The 20591-nt window shown below is 38.8% G+C and overlaps 1 protein-coding gene across 2 annotated transcripts in view; it reads left to right on the forward strand.

The window, feature by feature from the left end:
- LRP2 (LDL receptor related protein 2) overlaps positions 1-20591 on the forward strand; it is a 176544-nt gene that overhangs the window by 116362 nt on the left and 39591 nt on the right. For both annotated transcript variants that reach the window (XM_043894725.1, XM_043894726.1), the window contains 13 exons: positions 827-1747; positions 1881-2046; positions 2420-2578; positions 3662-3948; positions 4711-4914; positions 5489-5728; positions 8634-8759; positions 9850-9969; positions 13382-13513; positions 14780-14987; positions 15629-15924; positions 16587-17103; positions 19956-20108. In XM_043894725.1, coding sequence (XP_043750660.1) covers positions 827-1747; positions 1881-2046; positions 2420-2578; positions 3662-3948; positions 4711-4914; positions 5489-5728; positions 8634-8759; positions 9850-9969; positions 13382-13513; positions 14780-14987; positions 15629-15924; positions 16587-17103; positions 19956-20108 — 3529 coding nt within the window. The remainder of the gene's footprint in view (positions 1-826; positions 1748-1880; positions 2047-2419; positions 2579-3661; positions 3949-4710; positions 4915-5488; positions 5729-8633; positions 8760-9849; positions 9970-13381; positions 13514-14779; positions 14988-15628; positions 15925-16586; positions 17104-19955; positions 20109-20591) is intronic.

The raw sequence follows: 20591 nt of genomic DNA on the forward strand, positions 1-20591 counted from the left end.
TGAATTGAATTTTTAGAATAAACGTAACAGCTTTGTGTCTGTTAATGATAAAGTGTTTCAGTTGACAGATTCATTATAGATGATCTCATTATAGATTATTTACTGAGTCGTTGGCAAAATGGAAAGAAATATTTAATTATGTGGACTTATTTCACCCTTAAAGGAACATCTAATTTCTAAATTAAAAATATCTAAATTTTCAAAGAGAAAGGAATATCAAAATATAATATAAACCATAAAATGGCAATCATTTATTTTAAAGCTGAGCAATTTTAGTTGCTGAATTCTTAATTGCTTCCTCATGTTATTTATGAAACCCCTTTGATTATTAGGTACTTTGTTGTAGTTAATTGAAATGCCTGACCCAACATTATATTAACTTTTCTATACTAATTTGTATACTTAGTTTTGAATTACCATCCAGTTTTTAATGATACATTGAAAAACAACTGTCAACAGTCTATGGCCTATAGGCCAGATGTAGCCCGTGCTAAGTAAAGTTTTGTTGAAACACAGCTATGCCCATTCATTTATGTACTGTAAACTATCTTCCCACCATACTTTTTTGCTCTAGCATTTACTTTGTTCTGTAATGCCCAAATTTTGGTGACTTTAGAAGGTCCATGGGATGAAAACATCTACACTAGTTAGAAACAATCTATTTAGTTCCTAAGAGTAAATATTTATTTTTCTAAGCCTAAACTGAGATATTTATTTATCCTCCTGGGAAAGACAACATATACTGGCTCAAACCTCTATCTTACAAGAGCTATCTTCTTTTTTCTTGGTTTGCCATTAATCAGCATGCTCTTTCATTTTCTTCCAGGAAATCTTTATTTTACCAATGCTTTTAGATCTGAAACACTGATAGAAGTTCTAAGGATCAACACCACCCACCGCCACATTCTCCTTAAAACCACAGTGGATATGCCCAGAGACATTATTGTGGACCCCAAGAATCGATACCTCTTCTGGTCTGACTATGGGCAGAACCCAAAGATTGAACGGTCTTTTCTTGACTGTACCAATCGAACTGTGCTTGTATCAGACATCACTGCCACACCACGGGGCTTAGCATTGGATCATAGCAGTAACTACATTTATTGGGTTGATGACGCTGTAGATTTAATTGCAAGGATCAGCATTGAGGGAGGGGACTCTGAAGTGATTCGTTTCGGCAGTCGTTACCCAGCTCCTTATGCCATCACTGTGTTTGGAAATTCTATCATATGGGTAGACAGGAATTTAAAGAAAATCCTCCAAGCCAGCAAGGAACCAAATAGAGCAGATCGACCAACAGTGATAAGGGACAATATTGATTGGCTAAGAGATGTGACCATCTTTGACCAGAGTGTCCAGCCTCGGTCACCAGCAGAGCTCAACAACAACCCTTGCTTGGAAAATAATGGAGGATGTACCCATTTCTGCTTTGCTCTGCCTAAATCACAAACCCCTAAATGTGACTGTGCCTTTGGGACCCTGCAAGCTGATGGCAAGAGCTGTGCCATTTCATCAGAAAATTTCCTCATCTTTGCCTTGGATAATTCCTTGAGGAGCTTACGTTTTGACCCCAAAGACTATAGCCAACCTTTCCCAGCAATAAGTGTGGAAAAAATGGCTGTGGCCCTAGACTATGACAGCATAGATAACAGAATCTACTTCACACAACTTTTGTCATCTGGAAAAGGCCAGATTTCCTATGTCAACCTGAATTCAAGGGGCAGTCCTCCCACTGTTGTTGTTTCAGGTAAGTGTACTTTAAGTATAGCTTATCTTGGAAGGAGACGCAATGGGATCAACACACATGGATGACCCAGGGTTTCTAAAATGTTTATTGAGATTCTAACTTCTTTTTGTGTGTTTGTTGGTTTTATGTCCAGGCATAGGGAGTCCTGAGGGCATTGCCTTTGACTGGATCAATAGAAGAATTTATTACAGTGATTACACCAATCAGATGATTAAGTCCATTGCCACGGATGGGTCTAGACACACTACGATAGCCGAAGTTCCAAAGCCAAGAGGAATTGTGTTAGATCCTTGCCAAGGGTGTGTCATGATTGCTTATTTCTAGAGGCAGCAGGGTCTGAAATTATGTTATGTTAATAGAGAGCCAGTGTTCCGTGCACTTGTAATACTGTAGCTACAGATTAAGGGATGAAAGAGCATGAGTGACCTTCCTTGGGAAGGAACTCCGGTTGGCGCTCCTAGGAAGTTTGGCCGCATACTAGGGAATTGATGCTCTGACTCAGTAAATCCCTATTGGACAAGTTGTATGGGTGGGAATGGAGTAAGCTTCCATTTGCTCTATTGGTGTCAAATATAACTGTCATATTTGCAGTTAAAGAATGCTGCTGTCTTTCTTAAGTAAAAAGAAGTGTGAGTTCCTTGTGGTGAATTATGTCTCCTTTTGGATCACTAGGTACATGTATTGGACCGACTGGGGTACTAATGCCAAAATTGAGACTGCCACAATGGGTGGATACTCCCGGAGAAGCTTGGTGAACAGTGACCTGGTCTGGCCCAACGGGCTCACTCTGGACTATGAACAAAACCTTCTCTACTGGGCAGATGCTAATCTGTACGTGTCTTTGGTTATTCTTGTGGGTATTGATGAGATTTCTTCCTCCCTGTTCAAAAGAAGAGGGATATGCATAATGTGGTGAAATATTGGTGAATATACCTGTGAAAATTGATCTATATCATGAGATTGAGTAATTGTAAACTGAAAGACATCTAAAGATGCGTTACTAGACAAGTTAATTTCAACTATGGTTACAAATATAATCATTCAGTTTATAATCATGTAACTACCTCAAAATATGAATGACTTTAAACGTACACTGATAGTAAAATTTCTCAGGGTTTTAGCTTTCAGTGTCTTGTAAAAGCATTTTCTTTCAGTCTTTGTCTTTTGATCATCTTCTCAAAAAAAATTATTTCTTGTGCCAGCTTCTTCTCAGTCCATTTCATAATATTTTCTTTATAAACTTCTGTCAGCTCTAATTTTTGCATGTAACTCTCCAGTCACTTCTGAAATTACACATATTCCCATCATCCTAATGATTGAAGATATGAGATGATTTTGTTTAATATGACTGGTATCTGTATGTTAGGAATGTTAAACTTTCCTTGCTTATTTTCTTATGATTTTGGTCTCATGATGCTAAGCACCTAACAACTTTATCTTTATTTTCTCACTTGAAATAAAGCAGTGATATTTTGTGTCTCAGTTAGGAAGATATCTCAAAGTCAATGACAAATGGAAAAACTCATTAAGCGGGTGGGAAGGGAAAAGTAATTCACATTTTATTGAGTGACTACTATGTGCCAGATACCAAGACAGGTATTATTTTCAAGCAAGAGGTGTATTATTTCACAATACTCCCCTCTTTTCATTTCTTTCCCCTGTTTCCTTTAGTAGGATTACTTGCGGGTTATATTAATATTTGGAAATCATTTATATAGGCCATTGTTTAATAAGCAGATGAAGTTCTCCCATTACCAGGAGAAACATTTTTTGCTGCCATATGCTCCACTTGAAAAGAAAGTTGGGGGCTTGTGTAAAAGTCATGATTGTACTGAGGCATTAGGTGCCAGTTGAGGACTTTAATCCTTCTGGATTCTAGTATTTTCTTTTTTCTTTTTTCCATCTTCATTTTAGGGAGAAGATTGAGCGCTTTGATCTAGAGCGCTATCTGCGGGAGGTCATTGTCAGCAGAGCCAATAGTCCTTTTGGCTTAGCTGTTTATGGCCAGTATGTTTACTGGACTGACTTGCTCACTCAGAAAATTTATCGAGCTAACAAAGTTGATGGGTCAGGTCAGACTGCAGTGACCACGACCCTTCCCTTTCGGCCTAAGGGTATCTGTGCTGTTGTGAAGGACCAACAACAGTGTGACAATCCTTGCGATCGGTTTAATGGGGGCTGCAGCCATATTTGTGCACCAGGTAAGGCATTGGTCACGAAGATGAATCATGGAAAGTGACAATAATGATGACCACTAGTAGGGAAGGCTGAGAGAATATTCAGCTCCAGCACAAGCAAAGATTCTCTTTGTTTTCAGAGTAATTTCTAAAATAGATTTCAGGGTTTGTCTGTTGAGAAGAAGACTGAAAGTTTTTTTTTTCTTTCCTATTCCATACGGAGCCTTCTTACAAAGACATTTTTAATTCAAGCTTGATGGAGGTAGAAAGAAATATGCAGGTTTGGCTGCTGCACATCATGTCTTGAATAGAAATTTCATCCATGAACTAATGTTCCTCATTAAAGGATTTAATACTTTCACTTAGGAGGTACTGTTTATAGTTGAATAAACGGAGTGTGCTTCAGAAGTGTGTTTTATAGAGAACAATAAATTAATAAGAGGATGTGCCTTTTTTTTTTTTTTTTCCTTTCTTTTTTCTATGGGGGAGGTGGGGAGGATGTGCCTTTTGAGACTATTGCTGTGCAGATTTTGCTGAGAAGGTAGAATCATTGCTAATGTTTCAATGAAGATAAGAAATAGTGGTTTAAAGATTAGAGTGAATTAACCACACTTATTAGAAATTGGTGGTTGTTCATATTGATGAAAACATAACTTAAAGCAGAGTTTCCATTTCTTAGAGCGTGTTTAATAATATAGAAGCTGTTGCCAGTGCTCTTCAGGGGGAGAAAATATCAATGTTTGCTACAGAAATCTTTTGCTTTTTTCTGGGCTTACCTTTCTTCAGGTCCAAATGGTGCTGAGTGCCAGTGTCCACATGAGGGCCGCTGGTATCTGGCCAATAACAATAAGTACTGTATCCCGGATAATGGTACCCGGTGCGACAGTTCCAAGTTCACCTGCCTTAATGGGAAGTGCATCCCTGACCAGTTGAAATGTAATGGCATTGATGACTGTGGTGACAGCAGTGATGAGCTGGAAACTCTCTGTGGTGAGCTGAACTCTTGGAACTTTCGAAGTTCACAATGTACCTAGTGTTTGGTCCTTTTACAAGCAAAGAATATGTAGCCTGAGAATCTAGACTGCACTTTGCTTAAATCACACAACAGCTAATATATGCGCTGTGAAGTAGTCTTCAATGCTTTGTTAGGAAGCACCTCTGAAGTGCACCTAAGAAAGAGCAGAGATGCTGCATGCCATTTATAGTCTGGGGAGCTCTGGGAAAATTACTTAACCTCTCTGAGCCTCAGTCCCCTGAAAGCATTGTGTTTGCATGCTTTAATGAAACTGAGATATAAATTGAGGTGGTAGAGGAATGGAGTGACTTTGCCATTTGTGTCTCCAATACTCCATTTGCTTAAAAAAAAGTATACAACGTATTTGCTTAATTTAACTAATTTAAAGTTTGGGCTCACTTTGCATGCAGTACGTTTGGCAGCTTTTGCCTTGGAAGGTAAACCCAAAGTATCTTATTTTACTTGATTGTATCTTTTTAGAAAAACGGGATGATGCTTTAATCCGGGAGCTTCTTCAATGTTTTTTCAATATTTTTTCCCTCCTCTTAGCGTTTCACACCTGCCCTTCGACAAGCTTCACCTGCGCCAATGGTCGGTGTGTCCCGTACAGTTACCGCTGTGACCACTACAATGACTGTGGTGACAACAGTGATGAGACAAGGTGCCATTTCAGGGCTTGTAACAGAACAGAGTTCACTTGCAAAAATGCAAGGTGCATCTCTTCTGCATTAGTCTGCGATGGGATAGACAACTGCCATGACAACAATGCCTCAGATGAGAAAAACTGCCGTAAGTTCATCTTAAGTTCTTAATGCGCTTTGGAGCCTTGAACTTTCAGAGCCTGGGAGATGTAAAGACGATGCATTTCTGAGAAAAGACCGACAATATTCATCTAAAACATACATTTCATTTTACACGTCTACTAGTGATTTTTAAAAATAGTTCTGCCTAATATTTGATTTATTCACACAATCTTTGACTACTTTCACCTTCAATATTTTATCTTTGGTTTGTGTTTCTGATTATTGTAAAGCTTTACCAATGACCACAGACAAAATTAATTGATTAGTGTGTGTGGTTAATGTTTGCTATGCACAAAGTTATGTAGTACAGTGTTGACTGAAATGATTTGGTAAATTGCTTTTTAGTGAACTGGTTTTCCCAAATTTCTGGAACTTACAGTTTAGCATCTTGAGAAAACAGTAGCAGAGAGTATGAGCAAAAATGCTCTTTTAGTTTGGATGTATCTACATGCTCTGCTCTCTTTGTATGCGGTTACACACAATATTTATTTGGGTGTGCCAGTATTATTGCCTGGATAATCCTATGGACAGAGGAGCCTGGTGGGCTACAGTCCATGGGGTCACAAAGATCCAGACATGACTGGATGACATCCAGAGCATGCATGACATCCAGAGCATGCACCCATGCTTTTTTGTTGTTTTTTTAAAAAAGTGGTCAATATGTTTTATCCGTGTCCTCCAACTTTTTTCCTGAGTATTTTAAAGCAACTTCCAGAAACACATGTCACTGATAAAGACATTTGTTTTCAAATTTAAAAAATGTTTTTAAATTTTTAATTGGAGGATAATCTGCTTTACCATGTTATGTTGGTTTCTGCCATACAACAAGCAAATCAGCTATAAGTACACATATGCCACCTCCTTCCTGAGCCTCCCTCCCATCCCACCTCATCTCATCCCTCTCGGTCTTCACAGAGTACCAGGCTGAGCTCCCACTAGTTATCTGTTTTATACATGGTAATATATATTTTGAAAAACAACTACTATTCTAGCATTATGCTCAACAAAATCAACAGTACTTACTTAATGTCCTCTAGTACTAAGTCCATATTCAAATTTTATCACTTAGCCCCAAAATGTAAACAGTTCATCTGTTCACATCAGGATTCAAAGTCTACCTATTGATTTAGGTTGGAATTGAGACCTTTGATTACATTAGACTTAGTTCTTTGGGCAAGAACACTTCATAGGTGGAGCTGTCTATTTCTTGTTGTATCACATCATGAAGCACATAATGCTTGATTATTCCACTTTAAGTGAGGATGATATTAATTTAGAAGTCAGTTTGAATCTTCCCTTTAGGAAGTTCCCATCAATCTTTCACCCAGTGGTTTTTTAACCATGGATGGTTGTTCCATGAATTTATTATTACTTTAAGGGTTATAAATCAGGTATTTAAAAATTTTACTATTCCATCCACATTTATTAGCTCAAGTTCTCTAAAGAAGAAATTATCAGCTATTTTGTTACTCTGAAATACAATTCTGCAGAGTAAATGTTGATTCTTTCTTTCCCTTTTCAATTTTCAGAGAAGTAAGTTGTTGACCAATGAGCATTAAGTTTTTGCTTTGTTTTGTTTTTACTATTGTATTAAACTCATGGATTTTTACATATTTGAGTTTTAACGAGATGAAGTAATTTACTGCGTTTGGTGCTTAACTGTCCTATTTTTGGCGGTGGGAATCCTGCTAAGTTGGGTCCTTTTTTATTTTGACTTGATCCCATTCAGTCTTCCATAGTGCATTTCAGACTTGTGCATTTCTTGTCTCAGACCTGGAATTGGTCTGATTCCTTTTGTGCGTGGTATTTGAAAATTACTGGGACTTCCCTGGCAGTCCAGTGGTTAAGACTTCCAACACAGAGGGTATGGATTCCATCTCTAGTGGGGAACAAAGATCCCACATACCTCATGACAAAAAGACCAACACATAAAACAGAAGCAATATTGTAATTTAATAGACTTTTAAAAAAATTAAAATTACCACAGTGTTGGGTTACCTATTCCTATTTGGCTTTTATTGCTTCTAGGCCTCTTTAGTGGACAGGACTAGAAAATACAATTCTAAAGGGAAAAAAATGATATTGGTATTTTCCATTTTAACTTAAGATAAACTGGTTTTTACCTTTTAGATTTTATAATCACATCTCTTACACTTAAAATCTTAGTTTGTAATAGGTGATATAGTCACTTATTTGCTTTATTTTATAATACGTTCAAAGTAACCATACAAATGTAATTAAACATTTTATGTCCTTTTTGTTCTTAGATTATTTCCCACTAGAAATATGCAGTCATTTGTTACTGTTTCCAAATTTTGGAAATTGCTTTTCTTTATGCATTTTTATTTCATTGTGTTCATTTATAGAAAATAATGTACATGGATTCATAGTCATATAAAAATTGTATGACAAGGGCACTCACAGATGTCCTTCATGCTTGTCCTCTCCACTCTGCTCCCTCCATACTGTTCTTAATTTTCGTTAATCTTTTCATTTTTGTTTTAAATGTAAGCATTTCTTTCTTGCTGGACACACACAGTTATCAGTTTTCATACACAAAAGAGAGCCTAGTGTTCTGCTTTCTTGCTATTAATGCATCTTGGAGGTCATACCATCTTTCCTTATCAGTATATAGAGATCTTCATTCATGTTACTCCATTGTGTGGGGAGTGAGGAGAGTGGGAAGCCTTGCTGATGCTGTTAAATAATGAAAACAGGAAATACTCTTTTTACTAGAGATTATATGGCATCACATAACTGTCATGAATCATGCCTCTCTGATAGCTTCCCTTCTGCTGGTTTGATTCTGCAGTAGATCTGTCAGCATGGACATATATGATGTATATGTGATGAATATGTTCCAAATTGTTTATCTGGTTGTCTTTTTCAAGCTGAACACACGTGCCATCCTGGATACGTAAAATGTACGAATTCAACGATTTGTATTCCACATTCTTTCTTGTGTGATGGAGACAACGATTGTGGAGATATGAGTGATGAAAACCCCATTTTCTGTGGTAAGATAAACCTCCTTTGTGGTTCCAGGCATGCATGTCTTGACCTAATATAAAGACACATGGCCTGTGTGTTTCAGCTGATTTCAATTTGTCCTCTCAAGTTGACCTTGTAAATTGATACAGTAGGCAGTTACTTAGGATGTAATTGGAGGGACATAAGAAGTCCCTTCTCTCTGTCCCCTGGCTGGAAACCTGACTCCAAATATTTCTTCCAGGGATCAGCTATAATGCATAACCTCCTATAATTAAAGGTCTTTTGTCTTCAGGAACTACAGGCAGAATTTGCAAAATAAGCCCTCATATTTATTCTCAATACGTTTATAATAGCCATTAGTAACTGGAAGAATTTTTGTCTTTTTCATATGTTTGACTTTCAGAAACTTTAATTTCATATTTAGCCATTTGGTTCAATCAAATAATTTCTTATATTTATAGCTCAAATTCTTAGGCTCGATACCTTTGAAACTATTAGTGTAAATAGATGCATCCTTTAAGAATTTAGTAATGGTCACCAGGCCAGGTTACAATCCAAGAGTAGGAGTCAGTTGTAAAAACAGCAACAAGAGGAAATAGAAAATCTAGAAAACACATCAGATCATAACCTCCAGTTATGTGAGAAAAGTTTACACATAGGCAGAATCATTTACTCAAATAAGTTACAAAGACAAATAAGAGCAAAACTTTGCTAATTCTCTAGAATCATGGTCTAATGTTGCTTAAAAGGTTGTGTGTAGGGTGATTTGGTTATTTTGTTGTTTTTTCTTTTCAGTAGAATTTGTTTTGTGTTATGGCAGAAAACATAGAACCATGTTTTCTTTCATCTATAACTTGATTTCGTGTATCAAAAAATAGTCTTTTTGGTATTTCTAATAGGTGCAATTCATTTTCTGAATCTCTGGAATTTAGGAAAAAAATTCTGAGAGACTAGAAAAGTATTGCTCTCCCATATTCTTCCCTCTGGATGTAAAACTTATAAAAACTCAGGCCTCTTCCTGTCTTGGCAACTCCTACCCAGTTCAGAGATATAGGCAGGTTATTAGGAACAAGCTTGTGTGTTGCTCACGGATTTTATCTTCTTTACCTACTGCAGGCGCTAAGTCGTGTAGAAGCGATGAGTTCCACTGCACCTCTGGGCCCTGTATTCCTGCACACTGGTATTGTGATCATGAAAGAGACTGTTCTGACGGCTCTGACGAACCTCCCACTTGTGGTAAGAGAGTGAGCCAGCATGAAAAGCATGGTGATGCACCTGGCATCCCTCTTCCAACTACTTCAAATGTAAACTGTGGTTCTGGCTGGGGAATGTTTGCACTCCTTGCTGATACCCCTCAGCAGATATTCATTCAAAGCCTGGTCATGTAGGGCACTGGGTAGGTTGCTGGGCAGGACATGGAAGTTGCTGATGGATGCAGACGAAAAGTTGCACCTACCAAAAGTTGGTGATGCACCTACTACCTGCCTGGTTTGGGGAACGCAATTAATTGTAATTGACTCTGAATTGGAATTTCTGAATTTGGGTGAGTTCTCACCCGTAAGACTGTGGGAGGATCTAAAGGTCTAAAGGTTATTGAGAGTATGATGTACATGCCGAGGGGGCAGGTGAGGGGCACACGTACCTTTCTGCTTTGTGTGCCAGCTGAGGGGGTAGGGTCCCAAGGCCATTTGAGCTTCCTGAGATGTTCCAAGGACCTTCTAGTTATATTCTTGGAGGCAGCTGTGTGTTGCTTGTGTTTGAAGGCTGCTATTTACCTTTGCAAATCCTAATCTGTATCCATGCACAATTTTTTTTTAACATAATTGTAAAAATCTGCATGTACAATCTTCTATATCGCTTTTTTGGGGGGGTCTGGCAATATTGTATGTGGGTCAGCAAACTATGGCCATGCTTGTCTTTTTTTTTTTTTTTAAAGATTTTTTTGACATTGATCATTTAAAAAAGTTTTTATTGATTTTTTACAGTATTGCTTCTGTTTTATGTTTTCTTTTTTCTTGGCCATGAGGGTTGTGGGATCTTAGCTCCCTGCCCAGGTATCGAACCCACACCCCCTGAATTGGAAGGTGAAGTCTTAATCACTGGGCCACCAGGGAAGTCTGTCATGCTTGTCTTTATAAAGTTTCGTTAAAATGCAGCCACAATATAGTGTCAGGTAGTTGTGAAAAAGAACATATGGCCTGAAGCTTAAAATATATATACTGTCTGGTTAAGAGAGACTTCATACTTCATGTTGTCGTTTTCATACTCTTGTTTAATGGCTGTGTGATATTCCATTGAGTGGCTATGTGATCATTGAGTTAACTGCCTCTATTTTAAGTATTTAGATTGCTTTATTTTTTCTGGTATTATAAATATCACTGTAGTAAGTACCATCACTTTTTTTGGAGGGGTATTTTCTTTTTTTTTTTTTTCCATTTATTTTTATTAGTTGGAGGCTAATTACTTTACAATATTGCAGTGGTTTTTGCCATACATTGACATGAATCAGCCATGGATTTACATGTGTTCCCCATCCCGATCCCCCCTCCCACCTCCCTCTCCACCTGATCCCTCTGGGTCTTCCCAGTGCACCAGGCCCGAGCACTTGTCTCATGCATCCAACCTGGGCTGGTGATCTGTTTCACTATAGATAATATACATGTTTTGATGCTGTTCTCTTGAAACATCCCACCCTCGCCTTCTCCCACAGAGTCCAAAAGTCTGTTCTGTACATCTGTGTCTCTTTTTCTGTTTTGCATATAGGGTTATCGTTACCATCTTTCTAAATTCCATACATATGCGTTAGTATACTGTATCGGTGTTTATCTTTCTGGCTTACTTCACTCTGTATAATGGGCTCCAGTTGGGGTATTTTCTTAAGACCATTAGCCTAGTTTTGCAGCTGAATTCAGGCTATTTTCTATTCCTGTTTTCCCTTGGGCTCAAATTCTGTGGCTGATAGAGAGTGGTATTAGAAGCTCCTTGACAATGTCTTTTTCCCCAACACTAAAAGTTTTGTAGAAAACAAAGGGCACATAGAGTTTTAAGGAGCTGTAAAAGAAGTAGTAACTATTAGGTGAGTAGAAGGGTCTTAGAGATTATTTTAAATAAATGAACTATTGGTTCAGATATATGAAGAATAAATAGTTTCCAAACTTCTCCATGGGAACCAAAGTCATAGTATTAGCAGTTAGTACCAAGTATCTGACATATTTGGAGGGATTGGGGGCAGGAGGAGAAGGGGACGACAGAGGATGAGATGGCTGGATGGCATCACCAACTTGATGGACATGAGTTTGAGTAAACTCCAGGAGTTGGTGATGGACAGGGAGGCCTGGCGTGCTGCGATTCATGGGTTCGCAAAGAGCTGGACATGACTGAGTGACTGAACTGAACTGCACTGAACTGACATATTTAGATCTGACATATTTAAGTAGAAGTAAACACACAATCTAACACTAATGGATTTTCATAATATGCAGAGGTATTTTTTTCTAGTTTTATTGAGATTGACATATAGAACTGTGTAAATTTAAGGTGTAGAACATAATGATTTACATACATCATGAAACGATTATCACAGTAAGTTTAGTGAAGATCCAATACACAGATATCATAAAGAAATAATAAGATGTATACAAAAGAGTGAAATCCCCATTCTTTCACCCTCTTACAATCCCCTCACCTCCAGACATAACTGGTATTAAGTGTGAACTCTTTATCTATGTATCTTGACATATAGGAATCTTACTATATATATATCTTTCTGCCATTCCACTCCCACTGTTTTTTTTCCCAACAATATCTTATCAGTTAGAAAGCACACCTCTCCCTCTTGAACTTCCCTCCCCATCCCACCCTCTAGGTTGTTACAGAGCCTCTGTTTGAGTTTCCTGAGCCATACAGCAAATTCCCATTGGCTGTCTCTTTTATATATGGTAATAGAAAACAACAAAATTCTGTAAAGCAATTGTCCTTCAATTAAAAAATAAATTAATAATAAAAAAGAAAATACACCTCAATCTTACCTTTTTGCACTGCTGAATATTGCTGTAAAATATGGATGTTCCATGTGTTTCCATCCCTTTCCCAGTTGATGAGCGTTTAGGTTGTTCCATTTTTTCCTTGTAAGATTTAATGCTGGAATGAACATCCTGCGTATGTGGGAAGGCTAGGTCTCTGGGAGTAGGTTTCCTGTGTCAAAGCCTTTCATCATCATTGGGAATACGTGTAACTCTATGGCTGATTCATGTCAATGTATGACAAAACTCACTGAAATGTTGTGAAGTAATTAGCCTCCAACTAATAAAAAAAAAAAAAAATAAAGACACACACACAAAAAAGCCTTTCAAAGGCTGTAGCGATACATACTCTATTCTTACCAGCTCGTGGAAGTTCACGTTTCTCCCTATTGTTATCATTGTGCTGTATTTTAATGGTTAAAATGAAATGTTCTTTTGCCTTAGGCTAATTTTGAGGGATCTCTGGGATTCTGGGCATATGGCAACTTGATTCGTTACCATGTGGGATATAATTAAAGAATTCTGCTTGGGGTTCTAGGAAGCCCTTACTATAGTATGTTTCTCTCAAGATTCCTGACTGTACATGACTCTTCTCACCAAGAGTGCTTTTTCTTTTTTTTTTTCAGAGTTTTCTCAGTCAACATGCGCCAGTGATTATTTCAAGTGTGACAATAACCGGTGCATCCCAATGATGTGGGTCTGTGATGGTGATAATGACTGTGGAGACTTGAGTGATGAGGATGAAAGACACAACTGCAGTAAGTGCAAACAATTAATTCCTCTATAGAGTCATATTTCAGGGCAACAGTGGCTTTATTTTTCTGTCTTTGGAGAATATGGTTGTCAGACAGGTTCTTCTTTATTGAAAGTACATGGATAGAATGTTATCTTTATTTTTCTGCTCAGGAATGTTTTATATTATCTACATAAATGCTTTTAAATGATGAAAAATGATTTTAATGTTTTTTTTTTTTCTGTTGTATTTTGGTCATGGAAATAATGTCCTACATTTCTAGAACAAATAAGGAGAACTCAGTTGGCCACTCTTAATAGCAGCTTTAATAGTGTTGCAATTAACTGTGCCTCTAGTCTTATCCATTACCCTAGAGTTGTTACGGGGGGGCAGGGGTCATTCTTTTAAGTGAATTATGGAACAGACTATGAAACAACATTTCCCATTACCAACAGAGCATAGAACTCTAAATTCAGGGTGTCTTAGAGTATCTTTCCATGGCAGGATAATAAAAACAATGACTCCATGATCTCTGCATTTGATTGTTACCTCATATGTCCATGACTTTGGTGGGCCCCTGTTTCTCCATATCCTCTATGAAATGGGTTGGCAGCTGCACAAATCTAGACTGTAGTGTGTCCTTTTCTCCCATATCTCTTCTTCAAGACCCCCTTCCTTTTGTCTCCTCTTCACCCTCAGATAAAATATTTCTATTCTATTCTGCAGAGTTTCATGATTACATGTTAGCATTTTAGCTCTTTCCTAAAGTGTCATGGTTTCTGTCAACTCTTATTAACAAGCACTCCTCCTATATATCTAGGAAACAAGCCCTAGCTTTTTAGAAAATTCTGCGACTTTTGCTATCTAGCTAACCATTGTGAGCTTCACTTTTCTCATAAAACTGGCATAAAAATGCCTATCTCATATTGTGTTTGTGTGATTATATTTTATAAAATAAAAAAAAATTACCAAATGTATGGGATTTTTAGTATCTAATTAATAAAATGCAAGTAGTTTTCTATATCCCTAAGGGAAAAATATGACCTTACATTAATTTTATGGAAATTAAATTATGAGGTGTTTATCTTTACTTTTTACTTCTGAAAAAAATTCAAGGTCCAAAGCATTTAAAATGAAAATTTAGGAGAGTAATTTGTCTTCCTATTTTCCTTTCATTTCCTTTCATCCCTCAGACTATTATGTAATGTAAAGCAAGATAAATATTGATTCAAAATGAACTTGACTGCTGGAATGAGCTCTCATATGATTCCTGATTCTCTTTGTGCTTTAGCTTCAGAGAATCGCAGCTGCTCAAGTTCTGAGTTTGCCTGTGCAGTTAGTGTGCCTCCACACAGAGGGTGTATCCCTAAATCGTGGGTTTGTGATGGCGAAGCGGATTGCTTTGATGCCTCTGATGAGCACCAGAATTGCACCAGGAGATCCTGCCTTGGAACGGAGTTCGTCTGTAACAATGGCTTGTGTATCCCCAACCAGTTCAGGTGAATTAGGGGTTAAAAGATTTATTAACAAACCTCAAACGTCCATGAGGTAGGGCTGGGGCCCATGATACTTTTCATGGCCTCTGAAAATGTTTGGACTTCTTTTAAAATCAAAAGAAAAAAAATAAAGAGAACTTTTAAGTCAAAGAAATTTAAATACTAAATAATAATATGTATGCCTTTATACCAATGTAGTCCTTAAATATAATTTTAAATATTTTTATGGAGGAAGGGGCCCATGAAGGCAGAAGTGCCTGGGGTCAGTGAAGGTCATAATGTGACCTTGCACAGAGGATCAGAGAGATGAGTGAAGTGGGCTTGCTAGAAGAAAATTCTTTCTTGAGGCAGCTGACGCTCAGGGTTTGCCAGTTGGAATAGAGGCATGGGCATAAGAAATACTTCATTCAGTTCTTTCTGCTATAAGAAAAATAACAGTGTGAGCAGGATGATAAATGGGACTGCACACTGTGGCTCAGGGTCAGCCTGACAACAGAGAGAGGCAGGTGAGGCGGACTGTGGGCGTGTGCTCCAGCTAAGAGACACAGACACTAGTCAGCATCATGTGTTGGGAGAGGAGTTGGGGATCTGGATTTCCACCTGAAATATTCTGATTTTAAGTGGTCCTGGGTCTCATGACACAGGTGTGACCGGAACAATGACTGTGGTGACTACAGTGATGAGAGGGGCTGTGTGTACCCTGCCTGCGACAAGACCCTTTTTACATGTCAGAACGGACTCTGCATTAATAAGGTCTATGTCTGTGATGGGGACAATGACTGTAGAGATAACTCGGATGAGCTCGAGCACCTGTGTCACACCCCGGAAACCACATGTCCCCCTCATCAGTTCAGGTGTGACAATGGGAACTGCATTGAGATGGTGAAAGTCTGTAACAACTTCCCTGACTGTTCAGACCGCAGTGATGAGAAAGGATGTGGTGAGTATAATGGAAGACTAGGGAAAAGGAAACGGGGGGTACTGAACGTGGATTCTCAACCCTTTCTGACTTAGTAGGACCTTTCAGTTGGTTCTCTAAGTAGCACACTGCCAGAAAATTACTATTGTTTGTCTATCAAAAAGCAAGGATTTCTTGGTCTATGAGGTCAGTCACACACATTTTTTGGACTAATCATCAGTTAGCCATTCATTATAGAGAACAGGAGATAAACAAAACAGTGCTGATCTTGCAATGACTTGTTGCTTTAACTACCCCTCTGCTACATTCCTTAATCTGTTCTTAATTTTCATCCTCAGGTGACTAAAGGGGAGAGTTTAACTGGAAGTCCCCCCTCCCCCTGCCCCACCCCCGCCCCTAACCCCACCCTGGTTGTATTAGTTGTTAAAACCATTGGTGAAGGATCAAGGAAGGAAGTTGAATAAGAGTGACTTTTGAATAATGTAGGGCCTTTAGAAATCCCTTCTTATTTGTCCCTGTTTATTTGTCTTTTTTAGCATGATTCATTAAGAACTTAGGTCTGTCCAAACCCAACCAAACAAAAAGAACTGCATCTGTCCAGTGGGAAGGCTGACTTTTTTGACCATTATGGTGGATCCATTACTGACAACTTAGGTTCTCTGATAACTGTCTTTTACCCACAGGCGTTAATGAGTGCAATGACCCTACACTCAGTGGTTGTAGCCAAAACTGCACAGACACCTTAACCAGTTTCTATTGTTCTTGTAACCCTGGTTACAAGCTGTTGTCGGACAAGAGGACTTGTGTTGATATTGATGAATGCAGGGAGACGCCCTTCGTCTGCAGCCAAATGTGTGAGAACTTACCTGGCACTTATATCTGCAAATGTGCCCCAGGCTACATCCGTGAGCCAGATGGAAAGACCTGCCGGCAGAACAGCAACATCGAGCCTGATCTCATTTTTAGCAACCGTTACTATTTGAGAAATCTAACTATTGATGGCCACTTATACTCCCTCATCTTGCAAGGACTGGGTAATGTTGTGGCACTGGATTTTGACCGAGTAGAAAAGAGATTGTACTGGCTTGATATAGAGAATAAAGTCATTGAGAGAATGTTTGTGAATCAGACAAACAGGGAGACAGTCCTAAAGCACAATCTACCGGGTGCGGAAAGTCTGGCTATCGACTGGGTTACCAGGTAAGAAAAAAAGCTTTTTAAAAGTTAACAAGTTTTTGTTTTTTAAAAAGTGTTCTAGCCCTGCTTTCATCTTAATAGGGAATTGATCTTTCAAACTTGGGTTACCAGGTGGAAACATTTTAATGCTTCTACATGTTTTGTTTTTGATGTTGTTGCTGTTTTCTGCTGTGTACCTAATAATCAGATGGGATACCACAGAATCTAAAATCTAGTGATTTTTAAGAATATATGATATGAATTTTATGGGGAGGGGCATCACAAAGGAAGAAAGAGCTCTGTTATTACTGGAGGTTTGTGAAGGGTTGATTCATGCTTTGGTTGGTGCATTCAGTCATTTAAAGCTGTTGCCTAAGTGCTGTGCTATTCTAGGGACTGGGGTTTGGAGGTAAGCAAGACAGACACAGCCTCTGCTTTCCTGGAACTCACAGGCTACTTACAATGCTGCTGCTGCTGCTGCTGCTGCTAAAGTCACTTCAGTCGTGTCCGACTCTGTGCGACCCCATAGATGGCAGCCCACCAGGCTCCCCCGTCCCTGGGATTCTCCAGGCAGGAACACTGGAGTGGGTTGCCATTTCCTTCTCCAACTTACAATGCTAGTCATTCCCAACTTGGGCTGCTTATAAATTAAAGAATGGCTGACTTGAAACTCTGAGCATCTTTATGGTAGACAGTGGTATATTAATTCAACTCTACCAGTTCAATCACACTTCTTCACATCTCTATTGAATCCGAAACTTGGCTTTGTGGTTGACAGGAAGATGCATGCACTTAGGCTGCAAATATTATTGCTTTGGTCACCCCAGATCCACAGAGGATGCTTCCACATCTTTTCTGTTTGACCGTCTTAAGAGTAAAGTTGGGGGGTGGAGAATTGGCTTCCTAGTTCTAGTTGAATAATAGCCTGCCTGCCATGGGTGCTCCAAAACTGCCTGCAGAATAATCAATAAAATATTGATGTGAATACAAATATTTTATATATAGTGACTCTGTGAGGTGTCAAAAAGCATAGCAACTAATGATTTGCAGGAACAGAACTAACCATGGTACCTCTTCTTATCTTGTCCTTTGCTTCAATGCAGGGAAAGATAATATTTTAACCTTGATATTGTCATTCAGCCCTCTCTCCCCAAAACTGGTAGGGTGATATTTTCCCCTGGACTTTAGCTGCTTTCCTCTTGTTCTAGGCATGTGCTTGACCAGGGGAAAGAATTAGATACATGTGTGGTAGTCAGGAAGATGGAGCAAAAAAGTCTAGAGTGATTGTAGGATAAAATATCTTACGACTGAAGCATTTCCTCAGATGTTCAAGAAAGATTCCAACCAGATTAAACATTCCTTAAAACACAAGGCAGAATAGAACCCAGTCACATTTAGGCTTATAGGGGACAGTTCTAAGATACAATTACTTGGAAATTTGAAATAATCTTCCCAGTATCGATAAAGATGTCCACAATAAACTCAAAGATGTTTGGTTCCCAAAGCCCTTAAACTTGATATACTAGGTTTTCAAAGCACAGTGCAAAATTTCACAATGGAAAATTGGACTGGCTTTCAGTCCTCTTAATTTTTCCCTATGTGGGGATGGAGTGCCTTCTCCATATTCTGTTCACAGGTCAGTGTTTTGATTGTTGAATAAAGAGGAATTAGTGAGTTGGCAGTAAGCTCCACAGAGGAGAATACCCTATGGGACAGCCAGTCTTCAATTAATTCCTGCGCTAGCTCTTACTAACCTCTGGGCCTCAGCAGCCTAATCAAGAAAACAAGAGTAACAGTAGAACTTAGTTCGGCAGTTGTTGTGATCTTAGCCCTTAGCCCAGGGCCTGGCATTGAATATGTGCGTGTTCAGTCACTAAGTTGTATCCTACTCTTTGCAACCCTATGGTTTTCCCAGTAAGCATACTGGATTGAGTTTTCATTTTCTCCTCCAGTGGATCTTCCAGACCCAGGAATCAAACCCAAGTCTCCTGTGTCTCCTGCATTGGCAGGAAGATTCTTTACCACTGAGTCCCCTGGGAAGCCTGGCATGGAATAGATAGCTACTATTATTGTTGCTATTATTACCCTGTACAGTGATAGAACCCAGAATTGTGGCCATCTCAGTCATCAGTACTCACCCAAATGAGCAAGGCTTGTACATTTTTGCATACTCCTTTCCTCGTCCACAAGCCTAAGAAGGTACTACTGTCCTAACAATTATTCTGACACTTAGTATGATTGGATCATGTTTATCTCTGGCAAGGAGACGTTGGAACTTTTGGAAGAGAATCATTTCAGTGGAAATTGACTATCAGACATTCTAGGAGTATTGAACTTTGGAAGGTTATGGATACTTTAAGAATGGTGATTTGATTAAATGAAATTTGGCACAGGTTAAGAAAGTCATTTTGCCAGCCTAGTGGGACAAGGCTAGGGAGCCGTCAGGTTTTTCTTTATCTTAAGGATGCCAGCATTCAGAGTTCCCTTTTGCAGTCTCAAGGCTGCACTTGAGACAAGATTCCTTGACTCCACATATAAACTGTAGTTCATGATACTTCTTGATTGCTCTCATTTCTGCTTCCTTGTTCCTGTAAAGCCTGAATCATTACCTGGAAAGATGCCTTTTGTTGCATGAAGCAAGTAAAGCCAAAATCCTTCTGTGGCCCCACAATTCCCTACCGTAAGGTGACATCACCTTGCAATAGGAAAACGAGCACACATTATTGCATCTTTTTTTGCCTCATTGCAGGAAGGTCAACTGTTTTCCTCTTGTCATTGTTTGCCTGGGGGGAAAGTGCTTGGATAGGAAACTGTGTGGCTAAATGTACTTTGCTTTACAAGTAAAACGGCTCTAACTCCTGCTTCTCCATTTGCAGAAAGCTCTATTGGGTGGATTCCTACCTGAATTGCCTTTCTGTCTCTGACCTCAATGGTCGATACCGCCGTAAGTTGGCTGAGCACTGTGTGGATGCCAACAACACCTTCTGCTTTGAGAACCCTAGAGGACTTGCACTTCACCCTCGATATGGGTATTGTCTTCCTGTAATCTCAGGCTCTTCTTTTACGCCCTTCTTCCACCTCTGTTACCAAAAAGGCTGTTCACGTAGTGATCTCAAGGCCAGTATCTTGCTGAATTTGTCTTCTGCTTTTTCTACCTGGTAAATGGCTTAGTATAATGGCTGGAAGCATGACTTGTTCAAATAATATTCATATGCTGTTTTCTTTGCCATGACACATCACTTCACTTCTAAAGTTACATAAGTAACTTGGCTGCATGCAAGTAAATCATGGTTAAGAAAGCAACAACCCACCTTTACTGGACTTTCCATGTCAAATCTACTGAAATCTCTAGTTTATCATGTTCATTCCTGAGCATTTCCTACACATTATCCCCTTTTACATTCCTTTCTGTTCTCTTTCCTTTATGAAATGCTCTGTAGGATGTAAATTCAGTTTCTCTAGTTGGAGAAATCTTGTGTCTTTGCCACTGAGTTCCTCTGGCTTCAGGGACT

Source organism: Cervus elaphus, chromosome 33, assembly GCF_910594005.1.
Source record: "Cervus elaphus chromosome 33, mCerEla1.1, whole genome shotgun sequence".
Taxonomy (NCBI): Eukaryota; Metazoa; Chordata; class Mammalia; order Artiodactyla; family Cervidae; genus Cervus; species Cervus elaphus.